Source organism: Phoca vitulina, unplaced genomic scaffold, assembly GCF_004348235.1.
Source record: "Phoca vitulina isolate PV1807 unplaced genomic scaffold, GSC_HSeal_1.0 scaffold37, whole genome shotgun sequence".
Classification (NCBI taxonomy): Eukaryota; Metazoa; Chordata; class Mammalia; order Carnivora; family Phocidae; genus Phoca; species Phoca vitulina.
The window spans coordinates 15,691,555-15,711,415 of record NW_022589740.1 but is presented as its reverse complement, the minus strand read 5'-3'; the positions used below and the strand labels follow the sequence as shown (position 1 = coordinate 15,711,415).

General features: G+C 40.6%; 1 protein-coding gene across 3 annotated transcripts in view; it reads right to left on the bottom strand.

The window, feature by feature from the left end:
- PCSK5 (proprotein convertase subtilisin/kexin type 5) overlaps positions 1-19,861 on the bottom strand; it is a 456,955-nt gene that overhangs the window by 157,202 nt on the left and 279,892 nt on the right. For all 3 annotated transcript variants that reach the window (XM_032427639.1, XM_032427640.1, XM_032427641.1), the window contains exons 15-20: positions 18,595-18,697; positions 17,157-17,350; positions 7,852-7,936; positions 3,703-3,800; positions 3,132-3,261; positions 2,594-2,709 (exon numbers count right to left, since the gene is read on the bottom strand). In XM_032427639.1, coding sequence (XP_032283530.1) covers positions 2,594-2,709; positions 3,132-3,261; positions 3,703-3,800; positions 7,852-7,936; positions 17,157-17,350; positions 18,595-18,697 — 726 coding nt within the window. The remainder of the gene's footprint in view (positions 1-2,593; positions 2,710-3,131; positions 3,262-3,702; positions 3,801-7,851; positions 7,937-17,156; positions 17,351-18,594; positions 18,698-19,861) is intronic.

Sequence of the window (19,861 nt, the reverse complement as noted above, 5' to 3'; positions counted from 1 at the left end):
AAACAATTAGTTTTTGCAGCTATTTCGAACTACAGTTAAATTCAACACAGGAACTGGTAACCATGTGTCTAACTCTGTGACAAAGTCACAGGCAATGACAGCTATGTCGCATCAACCTATTGGACAGAAGTGGTTGTAAGCTGCCATAAATTATAAGATGCATCTGACTTCAGGGATGTTAAAATGTAAAAAAAGTATGTCTTAGAATCATTGAAATATGACAGTTGAAAGAGAATAAATCACAAACCCATAAATGCAATCAATATGTGATTTGAAAAGCCTGGTGGAGCCATCAGTGATCTTATTATTTAGCTGACCTAAGGTGGGCTCATTACAAATCACGATTCTTCATTTCCTACTCTTGCCCACAATTCTGGACACCCCATTTCTACCAAAGTGTGCCACCTGGCATAACTTATCCCAAGTTTACCATGGTTTAGAGAAGGCAGTTAAAGCATCACAAACATGGCCATGCCTGGCACCAAGTGCTGTGGGTGAAATCTCAAGTGACTGTGGATCTTCTGAGTCTAGAAAATCTTCCTCTGTTTCCTGTCACCAGCTTAAAAATTATGGTCAGATCCAGCTATGGGGGAACCATGTTTTTAAGTAAAAAGTGATACTTACATGGTCCCTGGAGTGCCATCACCCCAACCCTCTATCCCCGTGTTGGGTGGTGAGAACAGAGAGCCTGAGTGGGTCTGGCGCATCCCTGCTAGACCAATCCTACAGCCAAGTAGCTATGAAGATGCAAAGTCACCTATGATGCTCTGTGGAGATGAGACCATAGATGATGCTCTACACATGTCATCATGTGCCCTGTTCTTTCAGATGTCTTTTTGAAATTCCTCATAGGAAGTTTTAGAATAACCATACAAGGTCAATTGTATTAGCCTCCTCATTTTTACAGATGAGGGAAGTGAGACCCAGAGAAGTTTATCACCTGCCCAAGACCTGGAGCCCAGAAAGGAACAACAGTATTCTGATTCCTGAATCCATATTCTCACAACCAAAGCACTGTTCTACCTCTTGTGGAATTTCTAGGAGAGGGCGCATTCCAAGGAAGGCAGAGAATAAACCAAGGGAAGTCCCTTGTCCAGGAGGACTATTCCAAGTGCACTTTTTTATTATTCTATTTTCATAACAGTCCAAAGATATTTAAAAATAACAATGGTTCGAAATGATTTCTTTCTAGGTCACTGAGATGCATGTCTGCATAAAGTTCAGGCTCAAATTTTAGGGCTCCCTCTGTGTGAATTATACCGAGAGTCAAAATTCACAACATGTTAAAGTTGGAATAATTTAATTTCATTCATTTATAAATGGAGAAGCTGAGGCTAGAAAACTGGGAGAACTTGGCATTTGCCAAGTTGTCAGGGGGAATGGAGTAAGGCAGAGATTCCCAAATCTGGCCACACATTAGAAACACTTGAGAAGTTTCTAAAAATATCCATGCTTAGATAGCACCCCAAGACCAATTTACCATGAATCTTTGGAGAAAGTGTGCGGTCCTGGCATTTTGGTTGAGAACCACGTGTGTGAAGAAAAGAAAAATGGACCAACATTTAGTAGTCTTAAATTCTACACTTAGGTCTATCATTAATTCCTTGCCTCTCAGGTTTAATGAAAGATTCAGGTAGCATCTGATTACAATTTACTTACCAAAAATTTAAATAATCTAAAACAAGTGGCAATAAACTGGCATCTTCACATGATAGAATTTTATGCTGTAATTAAAAATGAAGTTTCTGAGGACTTTGTAAACATAGGATGATGTTTATGTCTAATGTTTAGTACAAAAAGCAGGATACAAACCTCCATGTACATGGTATTTAAAAAATCTGGGCAAAAGTACAGACGGCAAAAGATGGGAAAGAAACACATGAAAAAACTAATTGGAAAAGGTTGCCTATTCTATTCCAAGTATATGACATTCTGGAAAAGGTAAATCTATGAAGACAGTAAAAAAAATTAGTAGGTTCTGGGGCTAGGGGGGAGGGAGGGAGGAAGGGAAGAGCACAGAGGATTTTTAGGGCAGTGAAAGTGTCCTGTATGATTATTACAATGGTGGATACGTATCCCCATTCATTCATTCATTCATTCAAACTCCTAGAATGTATACCACCAAGAGGGAACCCTAATGTGAACCATGGGTTTGGGTGATAATGGTGTGTCAGTGAAGGTTCGCTGATTATAACAAATGTAACTAGTCTGGTGTAGGAGGCTAATTGGGGAGGGGAGAGGGATGTGTGTGTGTGTGTTTTTTGCTGGGCGGCAGTTGGCATATATAGGATCTCTCTGTACTTTCTGCTTAATTTTGCTGTGAACCCAAAACTCTAAAGTTAAAAAAACGTAACTGGTGCCATCTTGGCCAATGGAACTATAGGTGGTTTATTTCTTCTTTTAACTTAAAAAAAAAAAATAAACCCAAACCAAAACCCGTTGAGGGTGTGAGTTCAAGATGAATGAATGCCAACGAGATATTGGGCATGTTCTATCTAACTCAGGCTTGATAGTTTATGTGGAAATATATTTGATCTCAACCTAAAAAGAGGACCCTGTGTTCAGAGGATCAAAATGAAGAGTTTGTACTCACCGTCCTTGCAGATGGCACCCATCTGACACGTCCCTAAGTCTAAGAGATAGCCGCTGAGGCAGCTCGTGCAGTTCTTGAACCCTGGACCATTGCATGTCAAACAGGTAGCATCACATCTATGGGGAAAATGTACAGTTCATGCTTTCACACATCAGACGCAAGAAAAGATGTTTGCTATCAGCCTCTTAAGGACGTTTGAAACTTAATTCCCCCTTTGAAGACGACACAGAAAACTCTTCTTACCATAATTGCTACCTTTAACAGCATTAAAGAAAGCCCAGCAGGTAGACTGATTTTAAATGGGAGAACGCATTGTACTTGAAACTGAAATATTACTTTCAAGGTTTTAAAGTGCTCCTGAGACAAAAACAACAAAGTATTCAAGAGAAGTTGGGTGAAAGCAGCAGGGCAGGTTTCTGTTTTCAGCTTTCTGATTTGGAAACTTAGGTCATCATTAATAATTGTTTTGTTTTATGGAGGCAGTCAAATAAGGAAGCCAGTGATCACGAGCTACGGCTGGAGGGGCGGATCCACTTACTTTTTGCAGGATTTGTATCCGTTCTCTGAAGAGTGGTCAAAGTAGTAGCTGAGACTACAGCTCTGCACGCATCTCCCATCCTCCATGAAGTAGCCTTCCGTGCAGTTAATACACCTGTCAGCGCCCGGCCCTGAAAGCAAGACAAATGCGGGAAACAGAAACAAAATCTCAGAAGAGCTTGCACAATGGGCTGCTTCTTGCGTAGTTGGTGAAAAGGGCATGAATAGGTTGTCATGTTAAGAGTCACAATTTCATATTTGTGCTTTCTCTTACGTTCTGTGGGGAAAAAAAACCGCCCCCATTTTAAATTGAACCCATTTGCCAAAACCATCACATCTCATTGGAAAGAGGAGGGGATCTCACTGGGATGTTTCAGTGTCGCCATAGGGACAGAATGCCCATGGCTGACTTTCTCTGAGAATCCATGCAGGAGTGCCGGAGGAGAATGAGGTTTCTCCAGCATTTACTTGAACCATCTCCGGGCGGTCTGGAGGAGTGATGGCTAACCACAAGTCAACAAACAGCAAACCAGAGCCAGAGGAATAGACAGTAGGACTGGGGGACAAGGTACCAGCGCAGGTGGCACAGAAGCGGTGACAGGGCTGACAGTCCTGGCCATTGAAGTACTTCCCGTCCTCACAGGTGATGGAGCACCGGGATCCCTGCAGGCTGAAGACAGAAACACAGATGCCGTGATCAAGGCAAAGAGGTCATAGCTCCCCAGCTCCATACGCAACAAATAGAGCGTCTCCCAGAGACCCGTGGTTTGGCAAAGCTTCAAAGCGGGGGGAAATCGTCCCGTACCCCTTCTTTTTTCCTTCCCCGATGCCTATCCTGCTTCTCTCTCCCTATGATCATGTCTGCAGCTGTATGCGTGCTGCAAGCTTCGTGGATCTTCTTCGCTCTGCACCTTACCCACCCAGGTGTTCCTGAAAGTATCTTACTGACAAAACTCATGACCTAACAATACGTCTGACAACTCTGATAACCAGCCCTACGACATAATAAATTTAAGAGTTGTTTTGTAATTATAAAATGTAGTAGGAACACAGGGTAACGAGTTACAACTGAATAAAGGGCACGGTGATCTCTGGCCCGCCCACACTCCTGGGAGTACGTTCTTATTTCTGGTTTTAGTTCTACTGGTTCCCATCAGAACCACACAGTTGCCTCTATTTCCTGATTTATTTTAAATGCTAATGAATAATTTCATAAAATGACCTGCCTATACAGCTGATTCCCCAAACACCCCAACTTTTCTTAATTATATGATTGTTTCCAGGTGTTCTCTCTACCATACTTTCTCTATTTGGCACTCTTGGTATCTATTATAGTTGCCAGAATGTTGAATGAGGAATGCGTATTTTTTCTTTCTTTTTTTTTTTTTTTTAAAGATTTTATTTATTTGACAGAGAGAGCGAGCGAGAGCAGGAACACAAGCAGGGGGAGTGGGAGAGGGAGAAGCAGGCTTCCCGCTGAGCAGGGAGCCCGATGCGGGGCTCGATCCCAGGACCCTGGGATCATGACCTGAGCCGAAGGCAGACGTTTAATGACTGAGCCACCCAGGCGCCCTCTCCTTTCTAATATCTATCAATTATGATAGCTTTCATAGTGTATAGATCAATTCTTAAAATTAAAAAAACCACAGAATTTAGGACCTTTAATCTACAAATATTGCTCACTATTGGAACGATAGATTAGCACCTGTAATCCTATGTCACCAAGTAGAAGATACTACAAGATGGGTCTCTAAGCAACAGGGTCAAATGGTTTTTATTCTCTTAGACGCTTTATATTGCTCCAAGTCACATCTTAGTTGACTGTGCTTTGTATTTGATCACACTAACTTGGAAAAGTAAAATTTATTTTTCCCTATGGGAAAGAACAAAAACAGATAAAAACGGATCCCAAACAGTCCTGTTAACGTTGTAATCCACTTCCTTCCAGTATTTTACATGTATGTATTTGTTTGTTCTTAGCCACTCTTTAAAAATGTATAGGTCTCTTGAGACAAACTGGTCAACCCTCAAAGCCTCTAAGGAAAAGGTAAGCAGTCTCAAGGAGACAGAGGGCAGCTTAACTGAAGGTGTATTCCATTCACAGACTTGACTGGCCAGGGAGCGATGTCATTTAAAAAGCCAATAAAAGAAAATCCCTTCCCTTTCCGTAGAACTGGAAAAAAGGACATTGCATCAAATGGATCCTTTTGTGGGAGGAAAGTTTTTTGGTGGTCCTATTATCAGAGTTAAAATAAAAAGAAACTGCCTCATTTTTCTAGTACAGGGCATTCCTTCTGAGGTTGGCACGTGTTGAGCATGAGAAAGAGGCTGCGCTGTGTGAGGAGGCAATGAACGTAAGTGGGTCGTGCAACAGGAAGCAGGCCCCGTGTGCACCCTGAAGCCTTCTGCTGCTTCCAAAAGAGAGCGGTGGCGTGGCTAACCCGCCTGGTACGGTGGACACCCGGGTTCTGTCTGTGATCAGTTGGCTGGGTCGGAACTGTGCTGTCCCACATGGTTCAGCACCCGTGACTCCCGAGCACTTAAAATGTGGTTAGTGTGGCCCAGGAATGGAATTTTAAACTTTAGTTTGAACTTCAGTCTAAATTTTACAAATTGGCCCTTGGTTCAGTTACTGGCAAAATGCTGAGTAAGTTTAGAACCAACCTGGCTATATAAAATCTACTTCGACTAAATTTTGTAAAATGCAAGTACAGATCAAGTATTTCTCATAAAAGATTACTGTCCCAGTTGAGATGTGCAATGTGCTTTCTGGGCTAAAATGCACACCAGATTTCGAAGACTTGGTATAACAACAAAAAAGAATGTAAAACATCTCACTAGGTCTTTTATATTGATTATATTTTGAAATGAAAATATTTTGGATATATTTGGTTAATATTTTTTTAAATTTTACCCATATCTTTTTACTTCCTTTAATGTGGCTACTGGCATGTTTAAAATAAAATGAACATATAGGGCTCTCATATTTCTTTTGGGGAGTGCTGGTTAACGTACTCTATGAAATGTTCCCTAAGAAACACAGTTGACTTAACTCTTCAACAACATGGGTTTGAACTGCATGAGCCCACTTCTAAGTGGATTTTTTTCAATAAATAAAATATAGTACTCTAAATGTATTTTCTTTATAATTTTCCTAACATTTTCTCTTCTCTAGGTTTACTTTATTGTAAGAATGCAGTATAGAATACATATAACACAAAATGTGTTAATTGACTGTTATTTGTAAGATTTCCGGTCGACAGTAGTAATTGGTAGTTACATAGTTAGGAGTAACTTACGGAGTTAAAAGTTATATGCGATTTTCAACTGTATGAGGTTGCGGCCCCTAATCCCTGAGTTGTGCAAGGGTCACTTGTATAGAAAATATCGTAAATCTTTTATGTCTCATGGACCAATTATGTGTCTGATATTGGAATAAGTACTTTCTAAATGTTATCACAGTTGATCCTTTTCATAATTCAGCAATGTAGGGGTTATTATCTCATTGTATAGATGACAAAACTGAAGTTCAGAGTGGCTCAGTGACTTGACCAGGATCCCACAGCTGATTAATAGAAGAGGGTTTGAGCCCACATCTATCTTGTCTCCCTTCTTTTTATTATCCCAATCTGCTCCTTGTCCAAAAAGAATGAGGGGGCTGACTAGACTGATATTTACCAAGACTGGAAGTCTTGAGATGCAGGGTGCTTAAGCAAATTCATAGTGAATGCATTTATGAAAAAACCCACAGATAAAAAAATATATTAGAACATCATTTTCATTTAGATTAAGATTTTATTTATTTGAGAGGGAGAGAGCAAGCAAGTGAGCATGAGTGGGGGGAAGGGCAGAGGGAGAGGGAGAAGCAGACTCCCCTGGCTCAATCCCAGGACCCCGAGGTCATGACCTGAGCTGAAGGCAGATGCTTAGTTGACTGAGCCACCCATGTGCTCCGATGTTCTGATATTAATTAATATGAAGAATCACCTGCCTGGAGCCTGTTGAGTTCACTTCTCCAATTAAAGGTGGAAACAGGTGTTCTCAATACTTAAAAAGATTTGAGTGCTGCAGATTTGTGGCTCTCCGTAAACTCAGGGTCCAACTCCTTACCCAACGGAGGATGGTCTGACCTTCTCTGTGGGTATCAGGAGGCTACCTAGTTCATTTGAGCCGTGTCTTGTTCTCTTGCAGAATCTATCAGCTATCTGGCTTTAGCAATGAGCGAGTCATCCAGTCAAGAAAAATATCTCCAGGTGTTAAATCTATGAGCATACCAGAGCATAATGGAACCAAGCCTGAGGTACTTAAGAGAATGACTGGCTATATGGAGAGAAATAATAAAGATAAGGGAAGAGTTTCCGACCATCAAAGGAATGAATCAGGAGGATTAAATATAATTCATTGGTATTACCTACACAGTAATCCTTGACAGGGGCACTTCGCTGGTCAAAAAGCACTGAGAAAGCTTCTCAAATAGCCATTTTTATTTACGTGTATCAGGGCCATCTTTTCTGAAGAGAATTTCATTTGGTTTATAAGCCTCCCTTAGCCAAGATGGCATTCAATTTTCCACATACAATGGTAAAGATAATGCAAATAGCAATCAAGTGTTTGGGAGTCAAACCAAGGGTGATGGTAAGAGGATTATTTATTTACATATTTTATTTATATTGAGACGCTCCTTGGGCTGTGTGACTTGAAAAGCTCCTTCATTCTCTTACCTTAACCCATCCCTGCATTCTGTACAGTTGTGGAATTCAGTACATGTCTTGCAGTTTTCACTGCATTTCCGGCAAAGACTTTTCTCTGTTAAAACAAAACAAAACAAAAAAAAACATACAAATGTAACAAGGTTATAAATCAGTTGGTCAGTTGGATTCCATAAAAGGAGGTGGAGACATTCTAACGTTTGCTAATGTACACGATAGTGCACATACATGGCCTTGAGTAGACTATTTCGCGAACAGCCCCGTACCAAACATTTGCTATCACTTTTCAGCGAAGTGAACAGCGGTAGGAACCTGCAGTGATGGGAAATGCCTGATAGCTACCATTTTGCAGACAAGGGAACCACAGCCCATTTAACTCTTAGTCGAACAGCTGATTGGCTCCTTCCCCTCTTCTTTTTCTCTCTCCCGAGGGGGGTTATCTAACTTCCGACAATGACAATCCCACTAACAAAGATGCTGGGGCAACGCCCGGATGTAAGGGCGTAAGCAGTGCTTGGGGCTGTGGAATGGAAAGGTGGGCCCCCACGCTCACAGCTTGTAGGACCACTCTGATGAATGCGGCCAGAAAAGGGAATCTGCATTTACGATGGCAGGGTAAGGGTTGATGATGTGTTTCTTGTATTGTCTAGAATAGTGTCGCATACTTTATAGTGGCTGTGACATTGATATGTTATTATAGTTTAGATATGTCTGTATTCTGGAGAATAGAAATATATGGATTAAAACAAATATACCATGAATATGGTTTTCCTGTTTAATACCAAAGACTGATCCCCATTGGAAAAAAATGGCAAATGCATGCTTACTCTATAGTGAAAAATGGTGATTTGTTACATTAACTTAAGGCCTTTTACCTGAGGCAAAATTCTTCTGGAGACTCGATACCTTCTCTGAGATGCAAGTGGATTATAACCATATATATGTGTAGGATTGAATAAGCTTTGTTCATAGGCTTCTTTTCCTCCATCTACTCTTTAAATTTTGGTGTTCTTCAAGGTTCCATAGAGGAACACTGCTTTAATGGATTCCTATAGGGACCTCTTGAAGGTCCACTTCCTTTCTCAAGTCTGAGCACCGCCCCCCACCATGAAATATGAAGTCCTTTATAATCTTATGGCAGTCTTCACATGGTCCCCTCCTCACTCTGCCATTGAGACTCCTGGACATGGCATAGGATCTGAAGTCCTAGGAGCTAGATTTGAATTCTGCTTTTAGCATTTCCAGTGGGCAAGTTCAGGGTCTCTGTTCTCCGTTCAATAGATATTTCAGTGATGCCAACCTCTCAGTTTGTCTTGAGGGGATAACTTTCCCTTGAGGGGAACGATATGAACTTGAAAGCACTGTAAATGTGTCAGCAGTAATTATTACTAGTCATGATTATATCTGATCACTATGTTTTTAGGAAGAAGATATAACAAAAGTCAGTTATATGAAGGAGAGAGAGGCAGAGACCACTCATATCAGCAAAGCCATTGTTTGAACAGCCTTCCTTCACTACATACCTCCCAGGCTCTGGGGAAACAACTGAGTCTCAGTTATCTTGATCCTGTTATATATCATCTCGAACCAAATTTCTTTTCCGAGATTCAGCCTTCTTGATAGAATTTTGAATTTTTTCTTCAAGAAATACTGCTTATTTCTGGGGATCCCTCAGACTCCCCTCCCCCACTCTTATTTTTCCTTTCTCTATCAGGGTGTAGCTCATGTTCCAAATTTGGGGGAAAAAGGAACTACAAGGAAATCCTACCACGGTTCTATAGGGTAAGCTGAGACTCCATCTGCCTCGTGGAGAAATGCCTGCCTTTGAGTCAAGGGACTTGGACTTCTTAAGAAGCAACAGTATCCACTTCAAAATTCTTGCCTGATTTCCGAAAAACAACTCTTGTTCATTTAAACTTGGGTTTTCTTCTTTCTTAGGTTGTGCAGAAACAAGAGATAATCAGTGTCATCATGTATCATGGTGTGACACACTTGTTAATTACCGAGAATTCAGAAATAAAGGAAAAGGGCGCTACCAGAGCACTAACAGGTAGGAATGCCCAAGGATTACTTAATTCTCCAGGGGATGTACCTTTGTCTGTTTCCTAATGATGACTGATTAGGGCCCAGACTCCGCGAAGTGACGTGTTCATTTACAGATTTTTGTTTGGTACAGTTGCAAAGGATTTCTGTGTGGAAAAAGCCCCCCCAATTCAATTTGTTTTGCCATGTAGGAAATTATTCATTTCTTAATTGAAGTATAAATAACAATGTTATATTAGTTGGAGATATAGAATATATTGATTTAATGATTCTATATATTACTCAGTGTTGACCACAGTAACTGCAGTCCCCATCTGTCACCATGCAATGGTATTACAGTGTTATGGACGATATTCCCTAGCTGTACTTTTCATCTCTGCTACTTCCTTATTTCATAACTGGAAGTCTGTATCTCCCCTTTATCTTTTTTGCTCATCCCTCCACCCACCTCTGCTCTGGCCACCACCAGTTGTTCTCTGTATTTTAAGAGTCTGTTTATTTTTTGTGTGTTTGTTAGCTTCCACATACAAGTGAAATCCTGTGGTATTTGTCTTTCTCAGTCTGATTTATTTCACTTAGCGTAATACCCTATAGCTCCATCCATGTAGGCACAAATGGCAAGATCTCACTCCTTTATATGGCTGGGTAATATTCCACTGTGTGTGTGTGTGTGTGTGTGTGTGTGTACGCCACATCTTTTTCTGTTTTTTTTTTTTTTTACAAGTTTTTAATTCCAATATAGTTAATATACAATGTTACATTAGTTTCAGGTGTATAATATAGTGATTCAGCACTTCTTTATATCATCCAGTGCTCATCAAGACAAGTGTACTCCTTAATCTCCATCACTGGTTTCACTCACCCTCCCACCTCCGTCCTCTCTGGTAACTATCACTTTGCTCTCTATAGTTAAGAGTCTGCTTCTTGGTTTGTCTCTTTGTCCTTTGATCATTTGTTTTGTTTTTTAAATTCCACATGTGAGTGAAATCTTATGGTATTTCTTTGACTGACATTTCACTTAGCATTATACTCTCTAGCTCCATCCATGTTGTTGCAAATGGCAATATTTCATTCTTTTTAATGACTAATACTCCATTGTGTGTGTGTGTGTGTGTGTGTGTGTGTATGATGAATGGATAATCCTTCTTTATCCATTCATCTATCTATGAACACTTGGGTTTCTTGCATACCTTGGCTATTGTAAATAATGCTGCAATAAACATAGGGGTGCATATACCTTTTTTACTTAGGATTTTTGTATTTGGGCAAATACCCAGTAGTGCAATTACTGGATTGTAGGGTATTTCTGATTTTAATTTTTTGAGGAACCTCCATCCTCTTTTCCACCGTGGCTATACCAGTTTACATTCCCACTGCAGTGCTTGAGGGTTCTCTTTTCTTTACATCCTCGCCAACACTTGTTATAATTTCTTGTTTCTTGATACTGGTTTCTTGATTGTACTACCGTTCTTGATAGCTATTCTAAAATGAGTGAGGGGATATCTCATTGTGGTTTTGATTTGCACTTCCCTGATGATGAGTGATGCTGAACATCTTTTCACATGTCTGTTGGCCATCTGTATGTCTTCTTTGGAAAAATGTCTCTTCAGATCCTCTGCCCATTTTTTTTATTACATTGTATTTTTGGTGTTGAGTTGTATAAGCTCTTTATATATTTTAGATATTAACCCCTTAGCAGATATATCATTTGCAAGTATCTTCTCCTACTCACTAGGTTGCCTTTTTATTTTGTTGGTTTTCTTTACTGTGAAAAAGCTTTTCATTTTGGTCAAGGCCCAATATAGGGTATTTTTGCTGTTGTTTCTTGTGCCTGAAGAGACCTATACATAAATATGTTGCTAAGGGCAATATTCAAGAGATTACTGCCTATGTTTTCTTTTAGGATTTTTATGGTCTCAGGTCTCACATTTAGGTCCTTAATCCATTTTGAGTTTATTTTTGTGTATGGTTTAAGAAAGTGGTCCAGTTTCATTCTTTTGCATGCAGCTGTCCAGTTTTTCCCAACACCATTTATTGAAGAGATTGTCTTTTCTCCATTGTATTTTACTCTTTTTGGTGCAGTTACAAATGGGATTGTTTTCTTAATTTCTCTTTCTGCTACTTCATTATCAGTGTGTAGAAATGCAACAGATTTCTGTATATTAATTTTGTATCCTGAAATTTCACTGAATTAATTTATCAGTTCCAATAGTTTTTTGGTGAAGTCTAGCATTTTCTATGTATAGTATCATGTCATCTGCAAATAGTGACAGTATTACTTTTTCCTTACCAATTTGGATGTCTTTTATTTCTTTTTCTTTTCTGATCGCTGCAGCTAGAATTTCCGATATTATGTTGAATAAAAGTGGTGAGAGTGGACATCCTTGTCTTGTTTTTGTCTTAGAGGAAGAGTTCTCAGTTTTTCTTATTCGGTATGTCAGTTGTGGGTTCGTCATATATGGCTTTTATTATGGTGAGGTATGTTCCCTTTACCCCACATTGTTGAGAAGTTTTAACATGAATGCATGTTGTATTTTGTCGAATGCTTTTTCTGTATCCATTGAGATGACAGTTTTTTTTATTCTTGTTTATGTGATATCATATAGATTAGTGAATATTGAACCACACTTGCATCTCTGGAATAAATCCCATTTCATCATGCTAAATGATTTTTTTAATGTACATTGAATTCTGTTATTCTTTTGTTAAGGATTTTTGCATCTGTGTTCATCAGAGATATTGGCCCGTAGTTTTCTTTTTACATAATGTCTTTGTCTGGTTCTGGGATCAAGGTAATGGTGGCCTCATAGATGAATTTAGAAGTTTTACTTCCTCTTCTGTTTTTTTAGCATCATTTGAGAATAGGTATTAACTCTTATTTAAATGTTTTGTAGAATTCACCTGTGAATCCATCTGGTCCTTGATTTTTGTTTGTTGGAAGTTTTTGACTGCTGATTGAATTTCATTACTAGTAATTGGTCTGCTCAGATTTTCTATCTTTTCCTGATTTAGTTTTGGAAAATTGTAGGTTTCTGGGAATTTACCCATTTCTTTTAGATTGTGCAATTGTTTGTTGGCAGATAATTTTTCAACATTTTCTTAAAATTCTTGGTATTTCTGTGATATTATTTCTCCTCCTTCATTTCTGACTTTGAGTCTTCTCTCTTTTCTTGTTAAGTCTGGTGAAAGATTTATCAGTTTTATCTTTCCAAAGAACCAGGTCTCGGTTTCATTGATCTTTTTTTTTTTAATTTCATTTATATCTGCTCTAATCTTTATTATTTCCTTCTACTGGCTTTGGACTTTGTTCTTTTTTTTTCTAGTTCCTTTAGGTTCAAGGTTAGGTTCTTTATTCTTTAATATATTTTTCTTGTTTCTTGAGGTAGGCCTAATAGCACTATAAATTTCCCTCTTAGAACTGCTTTTGCTGATTCCCAAAGATTTTAGACTATTGTCTTTTCATTTGTTTCCACGAATTTTTGATTTCATCTTTTTTTTTCACTGACCCATTGGTTAATTAGTAGCATGTTGTTTAACCTCCATGTATTTGGCTTTTTTTTCTTCCATTTTTCTCTTGTAATAGTTTCATACCATTTAAGTTGGGAAATATGCTTGATATGATTTCAATCTTCTTAAATACAGTGAGACTTGTTTTATGGCCTAACATGTATACCAGAGAATGTTTCATGTGCACTTGAAAACAATATGTATTTCTGCCCTGAGTTTTGTTCTTTTCTTCCACTTCCATTTGCATGGTTTATCTTTTTTCATCCTTTCACTTTCAGTCTGTATGTGTCATTATGTGTGAAGTGAGTCTCTTGTAGGCAGCATATAGATGGGTATTATTTTCTTATTCATTTACCATATGTCTTTTGATTAGAGTATTTAGTTTATTTAAAGTAATTATTATAGATAGGTACTTATTGCCATTTTGTTAATTGTATTCTGGTTGTTTTCGTAGTTCTTCTTGATGCCTTCCTTTTTCTCTTGCTCTCTTCCCTTGTGGGTTGATGATTTTCCTTAGTGATATGGCTGGATTCCTTTCTTCTTTTTTTTTGTGTATATCACAGGTTTCTGATTTGTGGCTACCATTGGGTTCTATATTGAGTTGAGGAGGGTCACTTAAGTTCAACACATTGTAAAACTACTAAAATTAACTCCCACCTCCATGTTTTATGTATGTGATGTTTTATTTTATGTCTCCCCTGGCTAATTTTTCTAGATTTTGATTGTACTACTTTGTGTTTTAAACTCCACAGTGGCTTTACTCTATGCTTGCCTTTTACCTGTAAAATTTTTCTCCTTTTATAATTTTTTTTTTTTAAAGATTTTATTTATTTGACACAGAGAGACACAGCGAGAGAGGGAACACAAGCAGGGGGAGTGGAAGAGGGAGAAGCAGGCTTCCTGCCGAGCAGGGAGCCCGATGTGGGGCTCCATCACAGGACCCTGGGATCATGACCTGAGCCGAAGGCAGACGCTTAACGACTGAGCCACCCAGGTGCCCCCCATTTTTTTTTTTTTTCTAGTGAATGGCCTATTCTTTCCCTTTAAAGAATTCCCTTTAACATTTCTTGTAAGTCTGATTTATTGGGATGAACTCCTTTAACTTTTGTCAGGAAAACCTTTCTCTCCTTCTGTTTTGAATGATATACTTTCTGGGTAGAGTATTCTTGGTTGTAGGTTTTTTTGTTTGTTTTAGCACTTTGAATATAGCATGTTACTCCCCTCTGGCCTGCAAAGTTTCTGCTGAAAATCAGCTGATTGCCTTATTTGGCTTCCCTTTTATCATTACTTTTTGCCCTTTTAATTATTATGTGTCTTGGTGTGGACCTCCTTGGGGTCATCTTGTTAGGGGTTCTTCTTCCTGGACTTGGATGTTGCTTCTTTCCCCAGGTTAGGGAAGTTTTCAGCCCCTTCTTCTCCTTCTGGGATCCCTATAATGTGCATGTTACTATGCTTGATGATGCCACAGAGTTCCCTTAACCTATTCTCATTTTTTATTGTTGTTCATCTGAGTTGTTTTGTTTTCCATTACTGCCTTCCATATCACTGATCTGTTCTTCTGATCTACTGTTGATTCCATTTAGTGTATTTTTATTTCAGTTATTAAATTCATCAGCTCTGACTGGTTCTTTCTACATTTTCTCTTTGTTGAAGGTCTCACTGAGATCCTCTGCTCTTTTCTCAAGTCTAGTGAGTATCTCAGTGATAATTTCTTTGAATCGTTTATCAATCACACATATATTTCATTTGGGACATATTCCTCTGTTTCCTCATTATTTTGTGTCTCTGTGTTTGTTTTTAGTGTAGTAGGACAGTCAGCTATGTCCCCTGGTCTTGAAAGTAGTGGCCTTGTTTTCAAAAGAGGTCCTGTGGTGTCCTATAGTGCAATCACCCCCTGGTTACCAGAACCAGGCATTCCAGGGGTGTCCTCAGTGACGGCTGTGTGTGCCTCCCTATTGTGGCTGAGTCACAGCTGCTTTCAGCCCAGCCAGCTGCAACAATCCCCTCTCCCTGCTCTGAGTGTCCTGGGTAGGGTTGAGGCCAGTCTGAAGCAGCGACAGGCTTGGTGAATTGGGCCAACAGTGAGCCCAGCTGTCTGCAATGAGTCCCTCTGTGTAGACACAGCTACAGGTGCACTGAAGGGCAGGGCTTGCTTCTTGCCCAGCCAGCTATGAGGCTCGACTGCAGGGACTGCAAGTGTGCTGTTATAGGGTCTTCTCTCCTTGCTCCCCAGGGCATGAGTCACTTTGGAGTGGCACCCTCCAAGTGGGTATGTTGGGACAGGAGCCACTTTGAAGGGAGGACTGCTGAGCTGGGTTGGATGGGGAAGAGCACACAGTGCTATAGCAAAGTAGATGGAGGGTGTTAGTGCTACCTGTCACAAACATCCAGCTATCTAGGGCTTGGGGCGGGGAGGGGGAAGAGGAATGGCACCTACCAGCACTTTGTTTCTAGAGAAATATCCTGTACATCCCTGCCTGGGGACAGATCTAATCTGCCCAGGACAGATTAGTCAATATATCTCCTTCACATATAACCGCAGGCACTTTTCAAACTGCTGCATCTTTAGGGATGATGGAGACTCAGTTTCCTATTGCCCTCAGGCTCTCCTGGAACCTGGAACTAAGCCCCACTGGAGTTAAGATCTCCTTGTTTCTAAAGCCAGATATTAGGTGGACTCAGATCCTCTTGCTTCCCCATGCTTGTGATGTCCCTCCTGTTTGTAGTTAGTGGCACAGGGGTTTGGTTTCCAACTATGTCTCCATCCTACCTACCCTTTTCAAGGTGGCCTTCTCTCTACAATTAACTGTGGCAGGTCTGTTTTGCCAGTCTTCAGGTGGTTTATCTCAATGTGTCTGAGGGATAAGGTGAGTTCAGGATCCTCCTACTCTAAACTCAGCAAATGGATTTCATTTTGCCTTTCCTAGTGGACTGGAATACCTGATAGTCTTTGAATCCATTTATCACTTTATAGGTTTCCTCATTAATGGCCCTTCATTAGTAGTCTTTGACACATGTCTATTCCATATTCACATCAAAGTCATGTTTTCTAAACTTTCTGAAAAGTTAACACTGATACCATACAGGCCTGGTGTGTAGAAAAGAGCAGGCTTGGCTGCTATCTTTTGAAAGCCTGCTTCTGAAGCTGGTCCATGGCTAGTATCTGGGAATTGGATTTCAGGAGGGTTTCCACCACCCTAACTGGTAAGAGTGGCTCATGGTGCCTCAACTGTACAAACAAGATGGTTTATGCTGGACATCTGCTTTCCTGGTAGGAGCCTGGAATTTTGGTATGTGCCAGGTAGAGGGGGTCTTCGTGACCACAACCCTGGGCACTGAGACTCTGAGGAGGTTCCCTGGTAGCCTACATTTCACACATGTTGTAACCAGTTGTTGCTGGGGGATTTCAATGCATCCTGGGAGAAAACTTAGAAGCTAGTGCTGGTTTCCTGTGGACTTTGTGTCCTATGTACCTTTTCCTGATTTTACTTAGTAACTATGAGCTCATGAGTGCAACTATATAGTAAGTAAGTCCTCCTAGCAAATCACTGAATCTGGGGATGGGCCTGAGGACTCCCTGACAGTTAGTTACAAGCATTTTTACATAACTGATTTTTTTTTTAACAAAAATTGTTAAAATTATCATGTGTTCTCTTAAAAACTGGTTAGATCCTTTGATATAACCAAGGCCTCAATCCCTCCTAATGTCATTCAAATGAAAACCTTCTATTTCCTCTCTAAAACCCAAATATTTGAAATCAACTCACTGGTGTCCGGGTATAATCCAGCAGGGCAGTGGATAACACAGCTGTTGATTTCTTCATTTAGGAAGTATCCATATTTACAGGACAGGCACTGGTCACCATGGCTCCCAAAGCAGGACTCACAGTTGGGAGCACACTTTCTGCATCGCTTCTTGTCAGCATGGTAGTGGCCAGAGGGGCAGCTGGAGACACAGATCCTGCATTGTGGAATGGTAAGAAAGAAGGGCAGCATCATTGGAGACGGAGTCCCAGGCACTCTTGGAGATGCTCAAGCAAGAGCAGCCTTCCATCTTAAACCACGATGGTAACACCATATCCAAAGAGCCAAATTCTGTTGGTTGAAGCTTTTTCCTGTGTAGGGTTCTGAAGTGGCAAGGCGGCCACCCAATACCAAGTCTGCCAGGTAATGCATGTCTTGGTCCAAACCCCCTCTTCCGGTTCGGGACTAGCTCTTTAAAGGGGACGATGGTTAGAAACTAGAGGCTCAAGAGGAAAGGTTGTGGCATGGGACTGAAAGGAAACTATGTGGGAACCACGATTTTATACAAAAAAGGTTGCTAATAAGGGGTTACTTCTGTTTTTGTGTGTTGTCCTATGGATCCTGTGCACTAGGGGCTGTACGCTATTGTCTAAGTTAATCGATTTAAACTTGGTTGGTTATGATACATTTAAAAAAAAGAACTTCCTTAACTGAAGGACAGCACTTTGTTTATTCATTCAACAAATATTTACTACTGAATACCAAGTAAAATGTCAGGCATTTTGCTGGTCTCAGCGATGAGAGGTCCTGCAGTAGCCAAGGGCCCTTCCTTTAAGGACCAGAAATTCCAGCATGCATGTAAACAGGGACTAGAACGGGTCTGGGTCTGTCTGGATGGCTGAAGTGTGGACTCACTGTAGTAAGTCTTCCCTGAAGCAGGACGGAAAAGGGAGCAGGGCTCTGAGAGAGATGCCTGGAGCGGACAGCCTCTGAGAGGCCATCACTGTCCCAGGAGCCTCCCTGCGGACAGATCAGCACAACTTGAGGCAGAAGCCAGGGGCTCAGAGTTACGGTGACCAAGCAGGTCTGCCTCAGTGCCCAGAGTGAAATAGGGTGAGCAGGGCCCAGCACCTTTGCCACACGGGGACACATCTGTTGGGCTGGATGCTGGCATTCTCATGAAAAGCAAACAGAGCTCTAGAGGAAAGGTCTAGAGGGCTAGTCCAAATGTGAGCAAAGACATTTGCAGCTTGACAGCATACAGGGACACTTAGTATGGGTTTCAGCATTTGGAATGACACCGGGAGGCGGGGGCAGCAGCCTCTGTTCTGTGCTTGGGTCCTGGGAGGAGAACGTCAGCAGACTCGGCTGGAGCGCAGCCCATGGGACCACCCGGAGCGTGCTGTGTGTGTGTGGGGGGGGGCAGGAGCGCAGGGGGATCGGACTCAGGATCGTTCTTACCTGGTGTTGTTTTTCAGCTTGTAGTAGTAGTTTAAGCAGTCACTGCAGTGGTCTGGTCCTGGCCCGTCACAGCCGACCTCACTGCACTCAGGGTCACAGGGACCTTTTCCAAAAAAAAAAAAAAAAAAAATTAAAACAATACTTGGGAAAATACGATTTTAAAGCAGGTCTGTTTTACCTTGAATTTTTCCTTCCCCACGCAGGGAGAATTTCTTTAAGGTGGAGGAATAATGTGTAACATGGCTCTAAGCACGGAGATGAACTCCTATTACCGAAGTATCAAAAATGTAAATCCAGCTGTGGCCTGGTCTTCAAAAAAGCACATATGGCTGCCTTGTGGGAGATAACACATATCTCCGAATTCAAAGGATGCCACTATGGCAACTGGAAGAGAACTGACGGCAATTAAATATGCGTAATGATAAAAATGTCGGATTTACAGAAAAATGACAAGTTAAGCTGTTGACAGAAAAAAGAAAAAAGTTGATTATTCCATGCCTGGACCAGATTGGCTGGCTTGCCAACGGTCACTAAAACCATGGAATACCTCTGAGATGCTGTACCCAGCAAGAAACATCATTATGGCATCTGGGGCAAGCTTATCAGTATCTGGTCTTGGATTACAAAGCAGGTACTTAAGGCATAGATAATAGATTTTTTTTAAAATGAAATTAAATTTGTTAGTCACCATACAATACATCATTAGTTTTTTGATGTAGTGATCCACGTGGTAGGACACAATTTTAAAATCTATTATCTGTGGATCGCTACAGATAATAGATTTTAAAATTGTGTCCTACCCACAGGCCAGTGGGTAACTCAACGAGACATAAATTTTTAAAAATGCAAGCAAGCTTAAAAAATTCCAGACCTAGGATGAAAGTTGCTAATCTCTCATGACCTATTCTTTGGTCTAGAGTAAGAATGCACAGACAGGAAGAAAAAAATGCCAGAAAGATGGGAGATTTTTTTTTTTTTTTTTTAAGATTTTATTTGGCAGCCACCCAGGTGCCCCAAGATGGGAGATTTTCATAACTGATAAAAAGCTTTCTAATGACACGGGCTAGACCTTTTACTTGCTTGAACTAACTCCCTTTTTCCTTGTTCTCTATACTTTAGGACATTTGGTCTTGTAATCTTCAAGCCCTTTCCTGTTGAAAATACACATGATTGGGGCACCTGGGTGGCTCAGTCGTTAAGCATCTGCCTTTGGCTCAGGTCATGGTCCCAGGGTCCTGGGATTGAGCCCCGCATGGGGCTCCCTGCT